Below are 25323 nucleotides of genomic sequence, written 5' to 3'. Positions count from 1 at the left end.
TCTCTCTCTCTCTCTCTCTCTCTCTCCCCATTTCCCCCTCTTCTTCCCTTCCACTTTCTTTAAAAATAAATGGAAGATATATCCTTAGATGAGTTTTACAATAACAAAATGCTAATACATGTACAGTGCCTGGAACAGTGCCAGAGTAAGGACTATATTATTACCTGCAATTATTATGTTAGACCAGCAGAATCTTCTAATCATCTTAAGGATATTTCTTTTTTATTTTTTCCTCACTCTCACCGTGCTTCTGGAAGCTATCTGATTGATGCAGGCCCTGTGCCAATTCCTTCTCCAACCAGCTATTTTACTCTAAAAGCATTCCCCCCTCCACCAGCAGACAGCTAAAGCCAAACCTGGCACCACAATCTATTGCTTAAGGATTATCCACTTTTGAAGGAATCAGAATAACTGCTCTCTCAGCTAAGGTTGCTACCTGCATTCTAAAGACAGAGCTCTTGTCACCAAAGAACCTTCGGGGGTCAGTTTCCCTTATTCCCAACCTGTGGTCCAGGCCCTTCTGAGCTTGTGAGACCAATAGCGTTGATTGGTTTAGGGGCTGGTGGTATGGATCTGCCTCATAATTACCTGTCTGAGCCCTCACCCCATGTCACAGGGTAGCATCTGATTAGCCAACAATACTGCCTCAACACACACAATACAGCCTCATTCTCTGCTTGGGCCTTACCTTTGATGTCACAATCTGACCTGCAGATATTAATCTGGCCACTGCTGCTCCCAAGCCAGATGACAAGGTCAAGAGGACCAGCACAGTAAGATGTGGAAGAGAACTGGCCATCAACCCAAGATCAAAACAAGGGATGGACCTCAAGTGGGTCAGTTCAAGGAACCGGATTCAGCTCTGGAACCTGCAGTGCCAGAACTGCAGAGCTTCCTGGTGTTTGAGGACATTAGCCACCACATCAAAGAAGCAGGGGCCCAAATGGTGAAGAAAGTGAACGCCATCTTCCAGCTGGACATCACCAAAGACGGGAAGACCATCCTGCAGAGGACCATTGATCTGAAGAACGGCTCTGGGGACATGTATCCAGGATCTGCCAGGCTCCCAGCAGACACTGTCTTCACAATCCCGGAACCTGTCTTTATGGAGTTGGTTTTGGGTAAAATAAACCCTCACAAGGCTTTCCTTGCCGGCAAGTTCAAAGTAAGTGGCAAAGTTCTGCTTGGCCAAAAGCTGGAGAAGGTTTTCAAAGACTGGGCTAAATGTTAAGCATGAAAAAAAATACCAAGGAAATGATCGGAACTTCTCTTCAGCTAAAATGTTGAACGGAAATCATGCTTAAACTGAAGATTAAAAGAAAAAGTATCCAATATTTTTACTCTAATTCTTCCTATTCAAATTTGATTAATTTTCCTGCTAATATGTAAAATTGCAGTGAGGGTTCTAGAGCAGTAAAGAGTGTTGGAGTGGTGTATCACCTAAAATCTTTGTCTTTCTTTTTTTAGATTCATTTATGTTGAAATATGCTAGGGTAAAAGCCACATGTAGAGAAATGGGTTGTTTTGATAGCTGGATTAAAAAAAAATCCTCACCTAAGGATACGTTTTTAAATTTAGAGAGAGAGAGAGAGAGAGAGAGAGAGAGAGAAACATTTATGTGAGAGAGAGAGGATTGGTTGTCTCCCGTACTTACCCCAACTGAGAATCAAAACTGCAATCTAGGTATGTGCCCTGACTGGGAATTGAACCCACAACCTTTGGTGTATGGGATGATGCTCCAACCAACTGAACCAGGGTGACAGTTGGATATAAATGGTTCAATGATTGAGTTCCTGATTCCTGAGCATTTTTTTCCCTTATTTTAGTGTTTTGGGGAATAGTGATGACCATCATGGAGTATGTTTGCATTCCAGTTGGTAACTTGGTCTTTGAGGAGATTGGCGGAATTCTAAGGGGCTGCAGAATTCTAAGAGGGTGGGCTCCTCAGCTGTGTGGGTGGAACAGGGCAATAGAGGTGATGGTGTATCATGACTTCTGATGTATTTAAGTCTGAGTGAGTCGAAGGGCTTGAATGTTATTCTAGGTCACTGTTTCTTAAACTAGAGCATGCATCAGATCACCTGGAGGGCTAGTGAAAACCCAGAGTGCTGGGCCCCAATCAGAGTTTCAACTCTGAAGGTCTGGGCTAGGGAGAAGGTCCATGTCTAATAAGTTCCCAGGTGATACTGATGGGTGCATCCTTGAAAAACCCCTGCTCTGGTTCATGCCACAGCTTTCAGTATTGATTGAAACTGTTCTATTCCAGACCAGTTGTCCTTATTTTAGGGTCTCTTGGAGAGAGATTACATAGCCCTCTTGTGAGTCATTTCTAAAGTGTCCGGAGTTTGTGCACTGAATATTTTATAAAATTGAAGGTCATCTTGGAAGATGTTCCCCTCTGGAAGCCCTCTCCACATATTGGGAGAACTGGAATGAAGCTGTCTTCTGATGTAACTTCCTCATGGTTGAGCATGAGTGTCATTTGTTCCTGTGTGATCTGTGTGTACCTTTTGGTAGGCTAAATATATACAGCACAGACACTCTGAAACCCACAAGGAAGTTTTATTAAATTGGTCATGCTCAAACACATGCCTATCAAATGATCCAGCTATTCCATTCTCAGATGTTTTCCCCAAGAGGAAAAGGTACGAGTACAAAAAATATGTTCATGTTATCATCGTCCCAAACTGGGAATAAACCAAATGTCCATTACAGGTGAATGAATGAACAAATTGTGTTATGTCATACCATGGACTACTACTCAGAAACAAAAAGGAATGAATTACTGATATGTGCACAACAACACAATAGAATGCCAAAATAATTATGCTAAAAGAAGTCAGAGAAAATCAAGTACATACAATATGATTCTATTTAAGTAACATAGTAGAAAATGCAAACTCTAGTGACAGGAAAAAGATCAGTGGTTGCCAAGAAAGGAGGATGGGAAGTGGGAAGGGAGAGGGGGTTTACAAATGGCCATGAATAGTCTTGAGGTGATAGGTAGATTCATTATCTTGATTGTGGTCATGGTTTCAAAGGTATACATAGGCCAAACAGCAAACTGTACACTACATACACATAGGCAGTTTATTAAGTGCCAATATAAGCTCAACAAGGCTGTTTTAAAAATCTGCTGCTCTCCATTCAAAATGAAGGCTTTTTAAAGAGGACTTAAAAATCCTACCCCTTCAGTACAAGGATCCTCTGACCTCATTATACGCCTGCCTTTCTACCCCCTTACTGATTTGGGCGGCTCTGCAGAGGCCTTCCTGAGTTCTCCAAGTCAGAAGGAGGCAGAGGGAGGGCTCACTGCTAACACAATCTCAATCTCTTAGTGTGAAAGGAAGAGACCTTTTGTTCAATTGGCATTCAACTTCGTGGCAAGACATCGCTGAGGGTTTGTGAGTGGGGACATGGAGCTCCCTGGTTTCTTTGCTCACCTGGGTCATTCTGTAGGTGATCCATGGTGGTGTGAATGCTTGCTTTGTCTGGCGCAGGGACTCTATTCAAGCCATGTTTATGAGTATCAGGCAAGGCTGGGCAGGTGTACAGGATGCTGAACATGACCCGGACCAATTAGATTCCTTTCTCAGGAATTTGGAAGTTGAGGGGCTGAGCTACATGAGCAGTGGGGTTGGAGTCTGAAAGGCTGGGATGTAGGAGGAGGTGAGGGAGGTGCTGTGGGGATGGATGGGCAGCTACCATGGTAAGAGCTGAAGAGAAGGAAGAACAGAGGCCTTGAATAAGGAGAGAGAGCTGGTTAATTGAGGGAGAAGAAGCCAGACCTTGTGAAACACAACAGCAAACGCCTTTTCAATGAAAAGGATGAAATTGCTTGATGGGGGATGCCACGTGGAGTGGATTGTAGAAGCAAATGTAGTTTTTAGCCCAGTGTCAGCACTTCATATCCGTGTAATCACAGGCCATGGTTGAGCCACTCAGCACCTTAGCTGCCTTGCCTGGAAATGGGGCCAGCAGCCCTTATAACATCAAGTTGTTGGGAGCTCCAAATAGGTCACATCTGGAGTCCATGGGTTTTCCATGAATGTGAATTCCTTTCTCTATTTGGATGAGAGAAAGGGAGGACTTTCACTGGCTCCCTACTGTCTCCCGAAAAAGCCACACTCGGCTTTCACAGCGTTCTGGAGACCTTTTGCCTTGTCTTTGACACTCAGTTGATGCCCTAGAAGGTCACATATAACTCAAAACACACATCCCTGTGTTAGTTGGTCTGCCCGCAGAGTGTTTATAAAGTTTGGATGAGGATATTTTATGTGAGAATTGGAATTTCTGGGTTTTCTTGAAAAAAAAAAAAAAAAGAATTATTTGGCCATTCTGAGTTCATAGTCTTGCCAGGCAATAGTTTGGGGAACACTGCATTCAGGCCCACCCACACCTTCCATACTGCCTCTTTGACTCCCAGCCTGGGTCAGGGTGGCCCTCCCTAATTGAGCTTACCGCTGTTCCTCTACCTGGGTCTGCTTTGCTGGGCCCCATAGGTGTTTACATTCATGACCACAGCTGCCCCTTAGCGAATCTTACTCTTCTCCCTAACTCAAATACCCTGTGTTAGTTTTCCATTTCTGTGTAACAAATTACCACACAGTTAACCCCTTAAAACAGCACGTGTTCTTCGTCTCACAGTTGCTGTAGGTCAGAAGTCAGGTTTAGGTTCAGCCTGGTTTTCTGCTTTGATCTCATGACACAGCCTGAAACCAAGTTGCTGGCCTGGCTGGGCTCTCCTCTGGGAGGTTGAGGGAAGAATCTGCTCTGAGCTCATTTGAGTTGTAGCCTAATTTAGTTCCTCAAGTTTATGGGACTGAGGTCCCTGTTCCCTCATTGGTTATGAACCAAGGATGCTCTTTCAGCTCCTATAAGCCACCCACTGATCATGTGTTTCCTCCACTTGCAAAGCCAGCAATGGCATGTGGGGCCCTTTCTCAGGCTTCAAATGTATCTGAACTCCTTTGCCTCTACTTCAGAGGACTTGAGTGATTACACAAGGCTCACTCAGACAATCCAGGATAATCTCTCATCTTAATGTCAAATGATTAGTCACTTCAATTACATCTGCAAAGTCCCTTTTGCCATGTAAGGTAATGCTGTGGACTGAATAATTATGTCCTCCCCCACCCAATTCATATGCACTCTTTATTCATCGTGTGAAGATATAACAAGAAGGTGCCAACTACAAGCTAAGTGCTCTCACCAGAACCTGACCAAGCCATACCCTGATCTCAGACTTGCAGATCCAGAACAGAGAAATAAATGCCTGTTGTCTAAGATATCAAGTCTACAGTGTTTTGTTATAGTAGCATGAGCTAAGACAGGCAATGCATTTCATGGGTGTGATATATCATCATATCCGTAGTCCTGGGGGTTGGGGCTAGACTCTTCTTGGGGTCTTAATGTTGCCCTCCTGAATCTACCATCTAAATCCCACCTCCCCCATGAAGCTGCTTGGTTCATTTGTCATCTTCTCCCACAGTTTTTATGCTTCTTTTTCTCCCAGTGCTCTGGACTGTGGGTGGGTATTAACCCAACTGGGCCAACCAAATCTTGGTTTGCCCAGGATAGTGTCATTTTCATTGCTGTTGTGATGTTCAGTTAGGTGTCACCTTCCTCAGATGGGCAAGTTATGTGGCTGACCTATGCACCTCCCAGTACCAGCCTGCTCCTGAGGGCAGGCATCAGTCAGGACCTTGCCTGGTTTTGCTTTGTCTCATTCTCTCAATGCTTGACACCCACTGTATACTCTACAGTTGTTGAGTGAATAAACAAACTCATTTAATTTTTTTGAAAAAAAAAAATAGGCACATGGAAAACAAATCCAAATATTACAAAGAAGTATACAGAGAATATTCAGATTTTCATACTTCTCCTGACCCCCTTCTCCGATTTTTTATCTCATGTCACAGCCTGAAACCAAGGTGCTGGCCTGGCTGGGCTCTCATCTGGGGGGTTGAGGAAAGAGACTGCTCTGAGCTCATTTAAGTTGTAGCCTAATTTAGTTCCTTGAGTTTTAGGACTGGAAGTCACGCACAGTTACTGGCTTCTTGTGTGTCCTTCCAGGATGTACTCATGGGCCCTAATGTGCATGTTCTACCTCTCTTTTTTTTAGTTGCCCAGGGAATCTATTTTCCACCTTGCATTTTAACTTATCACAAAAATTAGGGATATCTTACCTCTTCCACAAATGCCTGCCTGAAGGGTCAAAGGGTGGACTTGATTTATACAACTGAAACTTCCCAACTTTCCTGAGTCCTTTAGGGAAAATCTCTTGACAGACTGCTTTATAAGAGGAGGGTGCAAAATAAATTTCTCTTCCTTGGAGATGGGATTTATTTCTCCCCCTTGTGAGAGCAGTCCTGCCAGTCCTTGGTGTCCCAGGAACATGCCTTTGCTCAGGTCTTCTCCTGACTCTTGTCTTCTGGGCTTCCATCTGCCCGAGGCCCAACTGAGAGTGCTTGGTGTGATGGGCCTGAGCTGGAGGATTCTGAGGACCCTGCAGACACTGGGCTCTTTCCATCTTAGCTCATGCTACTATAACAACCCTGGGACCCTCGGGGTTGTCAGACATCTGAGATGGGACCCTTGCTTTATACATGACCTGTGGACACAGAAATGGGGTGGTAAGGGCTGGGGGGAGCATGGGAGCAGGCTGGAAGAGGTTAATGAAGAAAAAAGAGGACCTATGCAATACTTTCAACAATAAAGGTAAAAAAGGCAGACTTCAGACAAATTATTAAAACTTAAAAAACAAAACAAAAACAAAGTAGGAATCAACTGACCAGAGTATGTTAGAGGTTTAAGGCCCCTGTGCCCTACTCATGCAGGAGGGCAATGACTCAGCTGTAGCAATATCCATACCAGCAAGCTCACTCTTATATAACCTGCCTGTTAATGTAGCATGGACGTCACTAATTGGCATGAGGCCTCTTTTGTTTGAGCGTGTATATAAGTTGCCACTGACCATTGAGTGTTTGGCTGCTTTGTTCATAGTAAAGCATGTCCCACCTACCTGCTATCACCATTTGTTCTTCCAGTTTTCTGCTCCCAGAGGGGTCAAGTCCCTGGCTGAGGAACTTGTCCCTAAGAGGCCCACATGCTGGGTTTTGGAGAGAACTGACAGCAGGAAGGAAGCCCGCATGTCATGGAGTCCTCACAGGCAGCACCGGCAGATCCTCTCTTTTACTTTCCTTTGGGGAAAACACACACACATTTCTTTCAGACCTGAGACTTGCTTAATCACAAGAAACATTTGTCACCTCCTAAAAAACCTGCTTTTTACCATGTTGTGGAGCACACTATTTATGTAGCCCCGCAGTGTGATTAAATGGCTGTTTAGTTAACTATTGAAAAACAGCTGGAGCCTTCCAAAGCCCAGGCGGCTGTTTGCAGGCAGCCTGGGATATGGGGGGGAAGGCGGGCCTTGGGGATGTGCCTGCAGGCTTTGGGTCGGGGTGGGACCTGGAGGGCCGCAGCGCTGGGGTCAGGGTGAGCGATTGGGAGAATCCTGTGATGGAGGGCTACTGACCCCCTGGGGCAGCTGTGATGGGCTTTTCCAAGGTCTGTCTGGCAGCCTCTGGAACATTTCCTACAGAGGAAAGGTTTTCCCTTAAAGATCTGATCAGAAAGGGCCTCACCTCAAAGTGGCTTTTGTTGTTGTTTTGTAGCATGAGGAGGTTCAGCAGGGTAATGGTAGATTTTTCTGGAGATGTTCTTGCCTATTTGCAGGGAGCCACATATATTAGTCAGGATTTTAGCCAGTGAGGGCACAGGGTTACGATAGAACTGGGAAGTGAGAATAGGTTTGTTTGACCCCAAATGTCTTACTGAGAGTAGTATAGTGTCTCTGAGCTCTTCCCATCCTATCTAATAAAAGAGTGAATTGACTGTCACTCCAACACACAGGATAGCTGCCCCATGTGGTCAAAGATGGGTGCCCCCATGTGGACACAAGATGGCCGCCACAAGATAGCCAGCAGGGGAGAGCAGTTGGGGGCAATCAAGCCTACAGGGGAGGGTAATTAGGGATGAACAGGCCTGCAGCAGAGGGCAATTAGGGACAGTCAGGCTGGCAGGGAGTGTTAGGGGGTGATCAGGCTGGCAGGCAGAAGCAGTTAGGGGCAATCAGGAAGGCAGGCAGGTGAGCAGTTGGGAGCTAGCAGTACTGTATTGTGAGAGGGATTTCTGACTGCCCATTTAGGCCTGATCCTACCGCAATCGGGCCTATATGGGCTGCCAGTTGGACATCCCTTGAGGGGTCCCAAATTGGAGAAGGTGCAGGCTGGGCTGAGGGGACCCCCCCCCCCCCCATGCATGAATTTTGTGTACTAGGCTTCTAGTAGAATAAAATAAAAAGTCAGAGGTGGAAGGACTTTAAATCCTTTCAATCCAGAGTTTGCCCATTTAGAGCTGAATAAACTGAAATTCACAGAATGCAAGACCATGGTTGCTGTGATTCCATGGACTTCACTAGTTTCCAGGGAAATGCCTGGAGGTAGACCTGAGCTCCATTTCAAGCTGGTGCTGAGTCTCACAGTGTGACCACCAGGAGGTCACCTGCCCTCTCTGGGCTCCAGTCTTGCCTCTCTCGGGGTATCAGATGAGTTGGATTGGGAGTACTCTTTCTGGCTTCAAATTGTTCTCATTCTGATTCCAGTGTCTTCTCATTGAACGACTTCCCATGTCTCTTGGGGAGGCAATTGGGCTGGTGGAAGGGGAGCCAGCTCCATAAGGGATGGAAATCAGAAATGCAGAAGCAATCATTTTTGTAAAGGAAGTTTAATAAAGGGCAAGTAAAAATTTATTTTTCTCTTCTCCTTTTTTAAAAAAGAAACAGCGAGTACCAGAGCTCAAGACACTGACTGATGAGTTTTGATTGTTTTCATTACAGAGTCTCATTACAAAGACTCATTCAGAGATGCTCTCCCCTGTTCATGCCCACACAGCACACAGGACACAGCGTGCCCACGCACCACACCCCCTCTGGGACTCAGGCATCACAATGAACTGACATCAGTGAGCTGCTTCGAGGCAGCTAGGTCTGAGCGGGACTCAGGCAGTGGCTTCGATGCGAGTCTGGAGAAATCACTTATGTGGGGTTCAGGGGTACAGAACCTTGAAAAATTTGCTGAACAGTCATTAGCCAGCATGGCTGACATAAATTGTCTCCTATTTATGTTTTCTTCATCTTGAGTAGCACTCATATATGATTAAACATATGGCTTTCTCACATCTCTCAAATATTTCTGAAGTTGGATCTAATATCTTTTTTTTTTGAGTGGCAGTGTACCATTTACATCCAGTGTTGAAAACACTGAGCCACAAGCTTTTTCAACAGTCTTTGTCTTATGGTAATGCTGATTGATTCTCATGGATCTACAGGTTGACTGTAGAGCTGACTGGTCTCTGCTCCTTCCATGTCTCATCCCTTCTTCCTCCTCCTCAGACCAGCAGGCTGGCTTTGCCAGGCATGATTTTCCCATGGCAGTGGTAAGGAGAGAAAACCAGACTGTGCAAGTCTGTTCCAACCTTGTGCATACATCACTGGGCTAACTCCCCATTGACCGTACTGAGTCACATGACCTAACTGAGAACCAGAAGGTAGGGAAGTGTATTCCATTGTTATAAGTGGGGAAGAAAGTGAAATGTTGGGACAGTAATTATTGTCATCATCCACTATAATAAAGCATAGGTTGTGGTGGTTTTTTTTTTTTTATTTTTTTTTTTATTATTATTATTTATTTATTTATTTATTTATTTATTTTTTACATATTTTCTTGATTTTTTTTTATTGCCCCCCTCCCTCCCTCCCACACATCCCCTCCCTCCCCATAGTTTTATGTCCATTGGTTGTACTTATATGCATTTATACAAGTCCTTCGGTTGATCTATTATCTCCCCCTGATATCCCTACCCTCCCCACTGTAATTTGACAGTCTGCCTGTTGCTTTACTTTCTCTATATCTGTCTCTTGGTTCATCAGTTTATAAAGATCTTTATCATCCACCAATGTGTGAGGTCATGTGGTGTTTCTCTTTCGTTGATTGGCTTATTTCACTCAGCATGATGCTCTCCAATTCCATCCAGGTTGCTGCAAATGATGAGAATTCCTTCTTCTTTATGGCAGCATAGTATTCCATTGTGTAGATGTAGCATAGTTTTTGGATCCAATCATCTGCTGACGGGCACCTAGGCTGTTTCCAAATTCTGGCTATTGTAGATTGTGCTGCTATGAACATAGGGGTGCATATATCCTTTCTGATTGGTGTTTCTAGTTTCTTGGGATATATTCCTAGAAGTGGGATTACTGGGTCAAATGGGAGTTCCATTTTCAGTTTTTTGAGGAAACTCCACACTGTTCTCCACAGTGGTTGCACCAGTCTGCATTCCCACCAGCAGTGCACGAGGGTTCCTTTTTCTCTGCAACCTCGCCAACACTTGTCGTTTGTTGATTTGTTGATGTTGGCCATTCTGACAGGTGTGAGATGGTACCGCATTGTTGTTTTGATTTGCACCTCTCGGACAATTAGTGACTTTGAGCATGTTTTCATGTGCCTTTTGGCCTTCCTTCTGTCTTCTTTTGAAAATATTCTGTTTAGGTCCATTGCCCATTTTTTAATTGGATCATTCATCTTCCTTTTATTTAGTTGTATAAGCTGTCTGTAAATGTTGGAGATTAAACCTTTATCAGTGGTAATATTTGCAAATATGATCTCCCACACCGTGGGCTTTCTTGTTGTTTTATTGATGGTTTCTTTTGCTGTAAAAAAGCTTTTTATTTTGAAGTAGTCCCATTTGTTTATTTTCTCTTTAGCTTCCATTGCCCTAGGGGCAGTATCAGTGAAGAAGTTATTTTGGCATACGTCTGAGATTTTGCTACCTGTGGATGCTTCTAGTATTTTTATGGTTTCCCGTCTGATGTTTAAGTCCTGTATCCATTTTGAGTTTATCCTTGTGAATGGTGTAAGTTGGTGATCTAGTTTCATTCTTTTGCATGTGTCTGTCCAATTTTCCCAACACCATTTATTGAAGAGACTGTCTTGACTCCATTGTATATCCGTGCCTCCTTTGTCAAATATTAATTGAGCATAGTGATTTGGGTTGATATCTGGGTTCTCAATTCTATTCCATTGATCTATTTGTCTGTTCTTGTGCCAGTACCAGGCTGTTTTGAGAACAGTGGCTTTGTAGTATAGTTTGAAGTCTGGTATTGAGATCCCTCCTACTTTACTCTTCTTTCTCAGAATTGCTGTGGCTATTCGGGGTCTTTTATTGTTCCAAATGAACTTTTGGAGAGTTCTTTCTAGGTCAGTGAAATATGTCGTTGGTATTTTAATGGGGAGTGCATTGAACCTATAGATTGCTTTAGGAAGTATGGACATTTTGATGATGTTGATTCTACCAATCCATGAACATGGTATGTTCTTCCATCTCCTTACATCTTCCTCTATCTCTTTTTTCAGTGTCGTGTAGTTTTCCGCAAATAGGTCCTTTATTTCTTTAGTTAAATTTATTCCTAGGTATCTTAATTTTTTTGGTGCGATGGTGAATGGAATTGCTTTTTTAGCCTCTGTTTCTGTAGTTTCACTGTTGGTGTATAGAAATGCCATGGATTTCTTGGCATTAATTTTATATCCTGCTACGTTGCCAAATTCATTTATTAAGTCAATTAGTTTTTTAATGGAGTCTTTTGGGTTTTTTATGTACAATATCATGTCATCTGCAAATAAGGATAACTTTACTTCTTCTTTTCCAATTTGGATGCCTTTTATTTCCTCCTCTTGTCTAATTGCAATGGCTAGTACTTCCAGAACTATGTCAAACAGGAGTGGCGAGAGTGGGCATCCCCGTCTTGTTCCTGTTCTTAGAGGGAATGGTTTTAGTTTTTGCCCATTGAGTATAATGTTGGCTGTGGGTTTATCATATATAGCTTTTATTATGTTGAGGTATGATCCTTGTACTCCCACCTTTTTAAGAGTTTTTAACAGGAAAGGGTGTTGGATTTTGTCAAATGCTTTTTCTGCATCAATTGATATGACTATATGATTTTTATCTTTCAATTTGTTTATGTGATGTATCACGTTTATTGATTTGCGGATATTGTACCATCCTTGCATTCCTGGAATAAATCCTACTTGGTCATGGTGTATGATCTTTGTGATGTTCTTCTGGAGTCGATTTGCTAGAATTTTGTTGAGGATTTTGGCATCTATGTTCATGAGGGATATTGGCCTGTAATTCTCTTTCATTGAGTTGTCTTTATCTGGTTTTGGTATTAGGGTGATGTTGGCTTCATAGAAGGAGTTCGGAAGTGTTCCTTCCTCTTGGATTTTTTGGAATAGTCTGAGGAGGATAGGTTTTAGTTCTTCCTTGAATGTTTGGTAAAACTCTCCTGTGAAGCCATCTGGCCCTGGGCTTTTGTTTGCTGGAAGCTTTTTGATGACGGTTTCAATTTCTTCCCACGTCACTGGTCTATTGAGATTTTTAGATTCTTCCTGATTGAGTTTTGGCAGTTTGTATTTTTCTAGGAATATGTCCATTTCCTCCAGGTTGTTTAGTTTGTTGGAATAGAGTTGTTCGTAGTATTTTGTAACAATCTGTTGTATTTCGGTGGGGTCTGTTGTTATTTCACCTCTTTCATTTCTGATTTTGTTTATTTGGGTCCTCTCTCTTTGTTTCTTGGTTAGCCTGGCTAGAGGTCCATCAATCTTGTTTATCCTTTCGAAGAACCAGCTCTTGGTTTTGTTGATCTTATGTATTGTTTCTTTGGTCTCTATGTCATTTATCTGTGCTCTGATTTTTGTTATTTCCTTCCTTCTGCTTACACTGGGCTTTTCTTGTTGCTCTTTTTCTAACTCTTTGAGTTGTAGAGTTAGTTCATCTGTTACCATTTTTTCTAGTTTTTTGCAATAGGCTTGTAAGGATATGAACTTCCCTCTCAAAACTGCTTTTGCTGTGTCCCATAGATTTTGGATTGTTGTGTTTTCATTGTCATTTGTTGCCAGGATGTTTTTAATTTCTTCCTTGATTTCTCTGGTAACCCAGTCCTTGTTTAATAGCATGTTGTTTAGTCTCCATGTATTTGATTTCTTTGGATTATTTTTATTGTAATTAATTTCCAGACCATAAATTGCCACTATGGTCTGAGAAGATGCTTGATATGATTTCTATCTTCTTGAATTTGAAGAGACTTTGCCTATGTCCCAAAATGTGGTCTATCTTTGAGAATGTCCCATGTGCACTTGAGAAGAATGTATATTCTGTGGCTTTGGGGTGGAATGTTCTAAAGATGTCAATTAATTCCATCTGGTCTAGTGAGTCGTTTAGGATTGATATTTCTTTGCTGATTTTTTGTTTAGATGATTTGTCGAAGGGTGACAGTGGGGTATTAAAATCTCCTACTATGATTGTATTGCTATTAATCTCTCCCGTAATGTCCTCCAGCAGTTTTTTTTATGTATTTGGGTGCTCCTGTATTGGGTGCATATATATTTACCAGGGTTATTTCTTCTTGTTGGATTGTACCCTTTAGTATTATGAAGTGGCCTTCATTATCTCTTGTTATGTCCTTCACTCTGAGATCTAACTTGTCAGATATAAGTATTGCTACCCCAGCTTTTCTTTCCTTTCCATTTGCCTGGAAAACTTTTTTCCATCCCTTCACCCTCAGTCTGTGTGCATCTTTTTTTCTGAGGTGGGTTTCTTGTAGGCAACAGATGTAAGGGTCTTGTTTTCTTATCCAATCTGACACCCTATGTCTTTTGATTGGAGCATTTAATCCATTTACATTTAAGGTTATTATTGATAGGTACTCATTTGATGGCATTTTTATTCTATACCCATGTTCCTTCTTCAATTCCTATTTCTTTATTTTTACAGTAGACCCTTTAGCATTTCTTGCATTGCTGGTTTGGTGGAGATAAATTCCTTCAGTCTTTTTTTGTCTGTGAAGCTCCTGATTTCCCCTTCAATTTTGATTGATAGTCTTGCTGGGTACAGTATTCTTGGATTCAAACCCTTCCTTTGCATGACTTTGTATATTTCATCCCATTCCCTTCTGGCCTGATATGTTTCTGTTGAGAAATCAGTTGCTAGTCTGATGGGGGTTCCTTTGTAAGTAACTTTCTGTCTCTCTCTGGCTGCTTTTAAGATTCTTACTTTGTCATTGTTGTTTGCCACTTTAATTATAATGTGCCTTGGCGTCTGTCTTCTGGGATTCATTTTGCTTGGGACTCTGCGAGCATCTTGGATTTGTGTGGGTTTTTTCTTCTCTATCTCAGGAAAGTTTTCTGTCATTATTTCTTGAAATACTTTTTCCACGTCTACCTCAGTTTCCTTTCCTTCTGGAACCCCTATTATTCGAATATTATTTTGTTTTGTAATGTCCCAAAGCTCCCGTAGGCTCTCCTCCTGCTTTTTAATCTTTTTTTCTAGAAGCTGCTCTAATTGGGTATTTTTTTCCATCTTGTCTTCTAGCTCACTGATGCGGTCTTCCGCTTCATCTAGTCTACTCTTGATGCTTTCTATTGAGTTCTTCATGGTAGCGATGTCATTTTTCATTTCTTCTTGGTTCTTCCTCAATTCCTGATGGTTCTTCCTCATTTCTTCTTGGTTATTGTCAAATTTCTCTTCCATTCTTTTTAGCCAACCAATAATCATTATTCTGTACTCTTGCTCTGGTAGGCTGCTTGCCTCTGGCTCGTTTACTTCCTTTTCTGGTGATGCCTGCTTTTCTTTCATTTGTGGGGTGTTTCTTTGTCTTCCCATGGTATCTCTTTTCAGGATGTCTGGTTATGTGGTGTTCTTTCTCTTGCGTTAATTTATAGGTGCAAAATACAACACTACCAGGTACAACACGAGAGGCACTTAACAGGAATGTATTTACAATATTAATAACCTCTAATAAAGGTAACCCCTAGCGATAGGCAAATTAGGGTATAGGAGAGAAGGAAGGAAGGAAGGAAGGTAAAAATAAAATAAAGAAAAATTAAAAAAAAAAAGTCAAAGAAGAAATAAAGTAATGACAAAATGAAGTTAGAAAACAGGGAGAAAAAGAAGAGAGAGTAAGAGAGAGAGAGAGAAAGAGAGAGAGAGAGAGAGAGAGAGAGAGAGAAGAAGCAAACTAAAAAAATGGGAAACAAACTATATATATGTGGAGAAAATTGCCATAGATCAACCACTGAGCCCAGCCAATGCCGGTAACAATACTTGGAGATTAATACAAACTACAATACAATATCCACTATTATTAAGTAAGGTTATGATATACAGAAGTCAAAGAAACAAACAAAAACAGAGGATTTAAAAAAAAATACAAAGCAACAATAACAACACTGGAATAAGCATAACAATTTCACTGAAAAGCACAAATATTCACAATAATCAACCTTCACTCAAACAATGAGAAAAGGATAGAAAGTAGAACCGTTTTTTTTTGTGTTTTTTTTTTTTTTTTTTTTTTTTTTTTTTTAACTAGTTAATATAGTGCAGAGAGTGATATTTATACACTTGTATCAGGGGTTGGAACTTAGGTCTATGAGTATAGTGAGAGCTTTAGCAGGGGGTATACAGAAAGAATAGAGGAAAAACTAAAGCCGGAAAGGGATAGGATAAACTGGAGACTAAAAGGTTAAAGTTTAGTAAGAGAGTGATGGGGTAAAGGTCGAATTGAGATAGGGTTGAATGATGCTATAGTAGAGATTAAAATAGAATGAAGGTTACTCCCAATGTAAAATAAAGACGAAGTAAAATGGTACTGGGGAGGAAAAGAAAAAGAAAAAAAAATTGCAAAATAGCAGTAGTAATAGTGAAGATAGAGATTGAAAAATGTAATAATTGAAAAGGTAAAATCAAGTAAGGAAAAAAGAAAAAAAATCGTTTCTGAAGTAAAAGATGTAAAAAATGAAAATTAAATAAAAAATGTAAAAAATGAAAATAAAATAAAGAATAGTATAATTAGCATAAAATTGTCCAGTAGAGTTCAATCACTTCCTCTGTTATTGTATTTGGTATGCCTGGTTCTTGGATCAGAGAGTCTTGCAGTTCCCAGCTTTCCACTGCACCTCAGTTTTGTAAGGTAGTCCTTAATTTTAGGTAGGCTATATCTTAGTTATTTGTGTCCATTTATTTTTGATTAATTAAAAGAAAAAGAAAAAGAAAAAAGAAAAAAAAAAAAAAGAAAAAAAAAAAAGGCAGTTTGTAGTTCAGCCCTTAGGTGTCAGTGTTACTGGTTTGACCTCCCAGACTTTGGTTGCTCTGGCCTTCTTTCTCTCTGGGGGCGGGCCCTCGCAGCTCTCCTGGGCTACAATATAGGCGGGCCGCAGCCGCACTGTGGGCGGGGCCTCGCGGCGCCCCGGGGCGCAGCGCTCAGGGCCGCACTGGGGGCAGGGCCTCGCGGCGCTTTGGTGCTACAATATATCAATAGGTGGGGCCGTGGCTCTCAGGGCTGCACTGGGGGCGGGGCCTCGCGGGAGCAATGGGGCTATCGCAGCCTGAACTCTCAGCCTAGCCACGCAAACTCTGACCTTTCTGTGGGTGGTTGAAGAGCTTCCTTGAATCCATGCGCTTGCTCTGATCGGGGCGCCACAGGTGCTCGATGGACTCCTCGGCTGTGGGTTTTCCAGGCCTCAGAGAAGCTGCTCCCTTCCTGGTAGGGTGGCGCCGCCTTTGCGCCGAGCCCGGAGCTCCGGGAGAAGTCGGGAGTGCTGGCCGCTTGGTCAGGAAAAATTGTCCAGCGGACACTTCCTTACCTTCCTAGAGTGATCCGCTGCCCCTTAGCTGCTAATCAACATTCCCTGAGCGACTCAGATGTTGCTTCTATCTGTTTTGGGACTGGGGTCAGAACAAGTCCATCTGTTCGGTCGCCATCTTCAAGCTCCGCCCTGTGGTGGTTTTAACACATGCAAATTCTTGGACACTCCTCCCATCAAGAGGTAGTATCTAGGTCCCTGTAAACCTTCACAGGCCTTTGTGATTGTCACGATGAACAGAATGTGGCAGACGTGATGCTGAGGTCTTCCTAGGCTTCTGCCAGTGTCTCACGGACACACAGCCCCATGGAGGAGTCCTGCCGTCCTGAGGTTGCTGTGTGCAGGAGACTCCATGTGGGGAGGCCAGAGAGATATTGGGGGATCTGAATTCTTAGTGAGGAGGCCTTGGAGATGAATGCAGACACTGCATCACTCTGAGCAAGGACTGCTTAGCCAAGCCCAGTTAACCCCCAGAGTGAGCAAAGCAAATGATTGTTCTTACTTTAAGCCATTGTTTTGGGGTGGCTCCCTATGTGGTAATAGGTAGCGGAAAATCAAGATTACAGTTATTACCAACAGCTCTACCACTTGCTGCCTAGTCAGTGACCTTAGATAACCCTAAGACCTCTCTGAGCCTCAGCTTCTTTGTCTGTGAAATGGTCATGATCCTGGTCTCATACAGTTGCTGTCAAATTACATCAAACAGGTAGCACAGTCTTGGGTCATGCAGGTGTTCGGTCAGTGTTAAAAAAAATAAATAACCACTTTTTGTTAAATTTGGCTCACAAAGTGTGGGAGGAAGGGGGAGAAAGACTGGTTGGGGGAGAGACTGGGGATCACAAAATGGGCAAATGGAATGACTGCATCAGAGCTACAGTATAGTCTAGACCAGCGTTTTTCAACCGCTGTTGTCTGGTGTGCCGTAGGTGCAGACAAGACAAGAATTTTATAATTTTTCACTATTTTGTTTACTTAATATTTCATAATAAAGTAATTATAAAATACTTTCTTTGTGTTTATTTGATTCCTATTCAAGAGAATTACTTTATATATAGTCAATATATGCACAGAGTTAAATTTTTTAACATTTTCTAATGGTGGTGTGCCTTGTGATTTTTTTCATGAAACAAGTGTGCCTTTGCCCAAAAAAAGGTTGAAAAACACTGGTCTAGACTACAAAGGATGGCTACCAGAGGCTGTTGAGTGCAATGTGTGTGTGTGTGTGTGTGTGTGTGTGTGTGTGTGTTCGTGCGCGCGCATACAATGCATATGCTTCAACTCTTCTTTAAAAAAAGAAAGAAAAAAAAAGCTGGCCCTGGCTGGTGTTTCTCAGTGGTTGGAGCATCGGCCCATGCACTGAAGGGTCACAGGTTCAATTTCTGGTCAAGGGCACATACCTGAGTTGTAAGCATGATCCCTGGCATCCTGGGTAGGGCGCATGTAGGAGGCAAACAATCGATGTCTTTTTCTCTCATCATTTCTCTCTCTTTCTTTCTCCCTCTTTCCCTTTCTTCTTCTCTTCACTCTTTCTAAAAAATCAATGTAAAACATATGTGTCAATTATATCTCAGTAAAACCAATGGGAGAAAAGGAAACCTATATCTTTCAAGCCCTGATTGAAGTGTGTGAAATTTGCTTCAAGGGAACTCTTTGTTTTGTTTGCTAAGCTGTATTTCATTGAGTTGTAGTGACGAACAGTATGTAATTTGTTTGGGGCGATGTTTTAGGCAGACTGATGAAAGTGGAGGCTATTGCCGAAACTGGTTTGGCTCAGTGGATAGAGTGTCAGCCTGCGGACTGAAAGGTCCCAGGTTCGATTCCAGTTAAGGGCATGTACCTAGGTTGAGGGCACATCCCTGGTAGGAGGTAGCTGATTGATGTCTCTCTCTTCAATGTTTCTAACTCTCTATCCTTCTTCTTTTTTCTCTGTAAAAAAATCAATAAAATACACTAAAAAAAAAAAAAAAAAAGAAAGAAAGTGGAGGCTATTGAATCCATGTAGTCCCCTTCCTCCAGATCCTGTAGCCAGCCTGCTTCTCTCCAGTTTCAGCTACCAAAGAAGTATTCCTTTTAAAAAACCTTTTCATTGACAAACAGCATACATACATGCAGAAGGCGCACACCCATCCTAAGTGTGCGCTCAGTTAATTTTCACACAATGAACACCCCAGATAACCAACACCCACGTCAAGAAAAGCCTATTCCCAGCACCTCAGACACCGCCTTCACATTCCCTCCTGGCCCTTACCTGGTCTCCTCCCTAAGGGAAACCACAATCCCAACTTAAAATAACAATGTTTAGTTTCCCCAGTGTTTGCTTTTTTAAATAAATAATCTTACCCTTAATATAGTTTGTGTCTGAATTCTTCGGCTCAACGTGCTATTATATATACAAAGTGCATGAGTTTCTTGTATATATTTTGGCTCCTTCACTCTCTTTGTTATGTTATTTTATGAATATGTAGCAATTTATTTCTCCATTTTACTAGTAGGTAGGTTGCTTCCAGATTTGCTTCCTATCTACCTCCCTATCTCCCCAGTGTGCAGATTATTAAACATTCTTGAAACACTTAAAACATGTACTTATAATCTGATGGCAGATTTGAACCCATTCCCCTCTGTTTGCCCACACTGCCCATGTGTTTTCACTGACTATTCTGGCCTCTCACTCACTTGGCCAGATTTCAAGGGGTGGCTGGTGAAAACTCATTCCCTCAGCTCCTTCACCCTTCCTCTGACCTCCAATGCCTGAGTCCCAATTAGTATAATTCACACAAGAACTAAAAGCCATTGGCTTTGGGCCCCTAGGCTGGGTTTGCAATTCTGGAAAGCTAGCCTTCTTTCTATTCCTGCTCTGAGAGGCCTGCCAAGCACATATTTTACTTTCCTCTCGCCCCTCCCCAGCCACGAGCTCCACGGTTGCCGCAGCCACTCTGCAAGTTTCAATGTGGTGTTTTAGACGCTGGAGCATGTGCAGGCCACAGCTACTGTATGACTGCTTTCCCGAGGAAGTGGCTGTAAGGGGCCTGAGATTATAAGATGAGTCCCACTCTCAGAGCTGGTAGGGTAGGGAAAAAAGTCTTAGAATGAATGTAATGCCATAGACCCACAGCGACCTGCTGGCCAGCTCTTAAACGGACCGTCCAGAACCCTGATCGTCCGGCAGTCTGCTCCCTTGTCACGGGTTGTAGCCTGTGTCTGAACTTGGCTTTTCCCCATCGTTCTGAAATATTGTATGTAAACTGATTACATTGCTCCTCTCCCCACACCCCTCTAAAGTAAACCTAGTGACAAATCTCTGTCATATTTCTGGAGCAACAGTCTTCAGACCCAGGAGAGCTGTGGATGTGTTAATTGTCTAGTCACAAAACGATTCAACATCAAAGTGGCCCTAAGGAGGGTGAGGCAGTGCTGCCTCCCATTTCCATCCTGGCCTCCCTCACACTCTGCAGAGTGAGCCACACATCAGGACTGACGAGAATGAGCCTGAGTCGGAAGCAAAGGGTTAATTTTCTGCCTAATTTCCCCAGTTTGCCCAGGCACACACTTTGGCACCAGCGATGGATGCTCTGGTCTTCATTGCTGCCCCATTAGAGTGCTCCCCCGGAGCCCTGTAAAAATTTATTTTGTTTGTGTTTTGGACAAGAAGTCCATTCAGAAGAAGCATCGGCAATTCCCCAGGGGAACTTTACTCTTAGTTTTTAATGACTTTGGAGCCTGGAGATTCAATATTTATCCCCCCTTCCCCCTTTGTGCGCCCCCCGCCCCCCCCCCCCCCCCCCCGACTTTAGAGCTTGCCTGAGAAAGGGCTTGGAGGGTGGAAAGGTAATGGCTTATTTTTCTTTCTAGAGTTTTATAGTGATGGCTCAGCAGCATCAGAGCCAGACTAAGGAGCCCTGCTTATTCTACACATTGGTTCTGGACAATTTCTGTTTCTTAGCAAGCTTTCTGGAGACCACAGGGAGATAGCCACTTCCATTGAGCAGGTGGTTTGAACTTTGGAGAAGACAACAGATGTGAGGCTTGAATATCAGAGAAACTGTTCTGCTGAGGTGGAGGGAAGGCTTTTTCCTGAAGCCCTGGAGAGAAGTGAGGTGGAAGGGGAAAGGAGAAGGAGGTGGTGTGAGGCTGGAGGATGGCAGGAGACCCAGCTGTAGAAGTTTGAATATTTAATATTTAATTCCAGTATTTCCCTCTACTCCAGGATTATGTACCTATATTCTCGCTGTGGCCTAGTGATGTGGTCGGCAAACTGCGGCTCACAAGTCACGTGCGGCTTTTTGGCCCCTTGAGTGTGGCTCTTCCACAAAATACCACGGCCTGGGCGAGTCTATTTTGAAGAAGTGGCGTTAGAAGAGGTTTAAGTTTAAATAATTTGGCTCCCTCCGAGGCCCACGCGTGGTGCGATGCTGGCCTCGCAACCCTGTACCAGCGTCTCTTGCTGCTGCACCGCGCGCTGCCCCACCTCAAAGCCCTGGGCGACCAGTACGTGAAAGACCAGTTCAGGTGACATAGGCAGTGTGTGCTGACGAGGCCCGGTGGTTCTTGCAGGAAGGGGAGGCATATGCAGCAGTGCTAGGGCAACAAACTAATGAAAACAGCCAAAATTCAACTGAAAAGGCATGTTTTAGAGCTGCCCTACCAGAAGAGAAACTTAATGACTTTCATGATGAACAAATAGGACAGTTGCAGGAGCTGATGCAAGAAGCCACTAAACCCAATAGGCAATTTAGTATTACTGAATCAAGCAAACCAAAATGTTGTCTGTACAATAAAGCTTAACAAAGCATTTCAAGTTCAGAACCCTTTATTTTAACTGTCATTGGTTTTAAAAATGTATCAAGCTTTTAGGCTTTGAGAGTGCCTGGTGTTAATGAAATATGTATTTTTTTGTTTGGGAATGTAATGAATACTCTCTGCAATGTATGGATCAGCTCATCAGCAGACAGAATTTTACATTACTGAAGTAATTAGCAGCACTTGCTGGATGGAATTTGATTTTTGGACTAAATAAGGAAGAATCTGTGGAAGCTGGACAAACCTTTTGACAACTGTAGAACTGTCAAAAATTTTTGGATATATAAATTTGTTTTTAATTCTGTTCTTGTTCAATCATTAGCCTCATGGTTTTACAGTCAACAACACTGAGTTTGTTTGCATTCTCTATTTGATCTCTAATTCATTCTCTTGGTAAGAGACCTAGTAGAAGAAATACAAGAGGACCTTTGTAATGTCAATTAGATTCATATGAAAGTATCAAAATAGAAGAGGCTGGTAAGTTCATCTAGTCTAACCATGTTTTTCAACCTTGCAGGATTTATTTGATCAAGAGACGCATCTTGACTCTCAAGATTAGTGAATTTGAAACACAATGGATTTATTCCAACTAATTTTGTGTTCTGCAAATCTCGTACAGAGACAAACAGAAATGCTGGGCTCAATTGGCAGTTATGGGCTTAAAGAAATGTATTGTTGTTAAACAAAACAAAAAAATTGGCTCTCAAAAGAAATTTCAATCGTTGTACTGTTGATATTTGGCTCTGTTGACTAATGAGTTTGCTGACCACTGGCCTGGTGGATGGGGCTGAGTGAACACCTTACCCCTTAACTTTAGGTTTTCCCTTTTAACTTGATTTGGCCAATGGGATATTAGCAGATATGACATGGGTAGAAGTTTGAAATGCTCTTGGGCAGGGATTTTGTTCTGTGTCACACCTTACTTTCAACATGGTAAAAACATGCCTGAGGTATTTGTAGGACCAAGGGCCATGAGGAACACACGAAGAACTGAGTCCAACCCACAGCTTGTGCCAAGCACACCATCCACTGATATGTGACCAGGGAATACATTCTGATGCTGTATAGCACTGTGCTTTGGGATTTACACAGCATGTGTGGCAAGAGCTGACAAATACAGAAATTATTTTACCCTCACGAACTTTAGTAAAGTCAATAGATTTATAAAATAATTGAGATGAATGATTAAAAAAAATAAAACTAGTGAGTAATTGGGCTTAAGTCTGAATTTACAAAGGAGTATGGATGGAGAAAGGAGGGTTTGGAAAAAAGTTTGAGATGAAAGGAGACCATAGGGAGAGCTTGGAACCTCACATGGACATGGAAATAGAGCTGGGCAAAATTTCTCCAGCTTCCTGAGAGGTCCAGTTTAAGTAAGAAAGAACATGCAATTATGGAGACCTACAAGTCCAAAAGCTACAGGCTGGAAACTCAGAAAAGAGCCGAAATTGTACTTCAAGTCCTGACAGGATTCTTCTTGGGGGAGGTTGATGTTTGGTTTATTCAGGCTTCAACTGGTTGGCTGAGGCCCATCCACATTATGTAGATAATCTGCTTTACTCACAGTGCTCCAATTTAAACGTTAATCTCAGGCAAAAACACTCTCACCAAAACATCCAGAAAAATGTTTGACTACACATCTGGCCAGTGTGACCCATCCAACTTGTCACATAAAATGAACCGTCATCGTGGGCTTTAATTGTTCCCTGGCCCTGAAAAAAGAGACCCATTTGCTCCTTGTTGGCAAGATAGTAGCCCAATAAGAGGCTGGCATTTGACTGAGTGCTTTTATTCACTTCTCTATGGTACCCAGTGAAAGTGGTGGGGCTATTGTTGAGGAAATTTTATATTGGACCTACTGAATTCACTAAACTTTGTCACAAATATCACTTCTAATATTCTTACATTTTTCTACTGATTTATGAGCATACATCCACAGTGTGCACATATCAGTACAGCCTGATAAACTCTCACAAAGTGACCCAGAACATCATGAGCACCCCAGAAGCTCCTCTCGTGTTCCCTTTTAATCACCACCCACTTCCTGGTGAAACCAATACCCCTCTAAGACCAGAGATTCATTTTGCCTGTTTGGTATTTTGTGACAGGTGTACTTTTTAAAGATGGCTGCATTAGTATTTTTCATCCCTATTCTGACAATGTGATGCTGATATCCCTCCACTGAGAGGCAGGGTCTCTTTTCCCTCCCTTTAAGTATGTGTGGACCAGTGACTATGGCACAAGGGACACTGTGTGGCTTCTGGAGTTGAGTTATAATAGGTATTCTGACTGCTCCCTGGTCCTTTTGGGATGCTCACTCTTAGAGCCCAGCCACATGCAAGTCTGTGAGCATGTATCCCAACCAGAGACCCAGTGGAGGTCCCAGCTGACAGCCAGCATCCACCACCACACCTGAGCAAAGAGCCTGCAGGTGATGCAGCTGCCAGCTTTTCCCAGGCTCCTCAGTTGCCTCAGAGTGCAGTGGAGATGAGCTGTCCCTACTGAGCTTTGCCCAAATACTGACTCATGAGCCAAAAATATTGTTGTTTAAACACACAAATGTTTGGAATCATTTGTTCCACAGCAAGTGATAACTAGAACATAATTTACACAGATGGTATGAGTCCTTTACTGACATTCAATATTATGTCTGTGTGATTCTTCCATGTTGTTGCATGTAGTTGCGTATTGTTCATTTTTATGGCTTTAGAGTACATGATTACATGAACAATATACAATTTACATGTTCACTGTAATGTTGACAGACAGTTGTTTCTAGTTCAAGGCTATTAATAAGAGATTAATAGCCAGACATTCTAGTACATGCCTTTTGATAAACAAAGCATATATTTTTGTTGGGTATGTACCTGGAGTTGGAATTGCTGTGTTATAGAGTATGACTGTGTTCTGCTTTCATAGTTACTGTTAAAAGATGGCTAATATTTTTTCTAAAGCAGATATTAAAATCACTTTTCCAGATGTGTCTATGGACTGACCTGGAGTTCAGGGAGAGAGGTGAGATCAGAGGTGTCTTAGTCATATTTAGAAAAGACTTGAGGTCAGAATTGTTGGATTTATTCACTCTGTAACCCCAGGACCTAGGAGACTTGCAAGGAACATAAACTTAACAGCATCACTTTGCAGAATGGGAGCTTTCTGGGGGAACATGACCATGGAGAAGCCCTTTGTGATCTTCCTCTTGGTGCTTTCCCTTTGACTTATCTGTGAAGACACAAAAGTAAAAATTTGGCTTTATCTTTAGAAGCTATCATTGCCACGGTCGAATGAAGTTTCTTATAGGTATTCCATATTGAGAAGGTTCTTAACCGTAAGCTCTGCCCTCTAAATATCCCAGTGAAAGTAGGAAAAGGCTAAGTTGCCCTTCAGTTTACATTCTAAATGAAAATCAAACCCAACAGGTGTAGAGGTCTGAGATGTGGATAAAGGAGAGAGAAGAACCTGGGAGAGAAAGAGAGAGAGAAAGAGACACTGAGAAGAAAGGAGCGATGAGAAAGAAGAGTAGAAAGATATGAAAGAGGAGAAAAAGCAACACCTCATAAAGATTGGTCAGCACCTTGGTGTATCTCAGTGGGTAGCTTTTACGTACTTTGGAAATATTTCACAAAATAGCCGAAGCCGGTTTGGCTCAGTGGTAGAGCATCGGTTTGCAGACTGAAAGGTCCCAGGTTCGATTCCGGTCAAGGGCATATACATTGGTTGCGGGCACATCCCCGGTAGATGGTGTGCAAAAGGCAGCTGGTCGATG

At 42.5% G+C, this 25323-nt stretch overlaps 1 protein-coding gene across 1 annotated transcript; it reads left to right on the top strand.

Moving 5' to 3' along the window:
• Positions 1-484: 484 nt before the first annotated feature.
• SCP2D1 (SCP2 sterol binding domain containing 1) lies at positions 485-1231 on the top strand (the record flags this gene model as incomplete). Its single annotated transcript, XM_084888954.1, has 1 exon — positions 485-1231. Exon 1 carries the CDS (start codon positions 779-781, stop codon positions 1229-1231), a length of 453 nt encoding a protein of 150 aa, XP_084745080.1. The 5' UTR covers positions 485-778.
• Positions 1232-25323: the final 24092 nt, after the last annotated feature.

The sequence above is a fragment of the Pipistrellus hanaki genome (assembly GCF_964339955.1).
Source record: "Pipistrellus hanaki genome assembly, chromosome: 6".
Lineage (NCBI taxonomy): Eukaryota > Metazoa > Chordata > Mammalia > Chiroptera > Vespertilionidae > Pipistrellus > Pipistrellus hanaki.
Note: the sequence above shows the minus strand (reverse complement) of the source record. Positions and strands in the feature narration are given on the sequence as shown.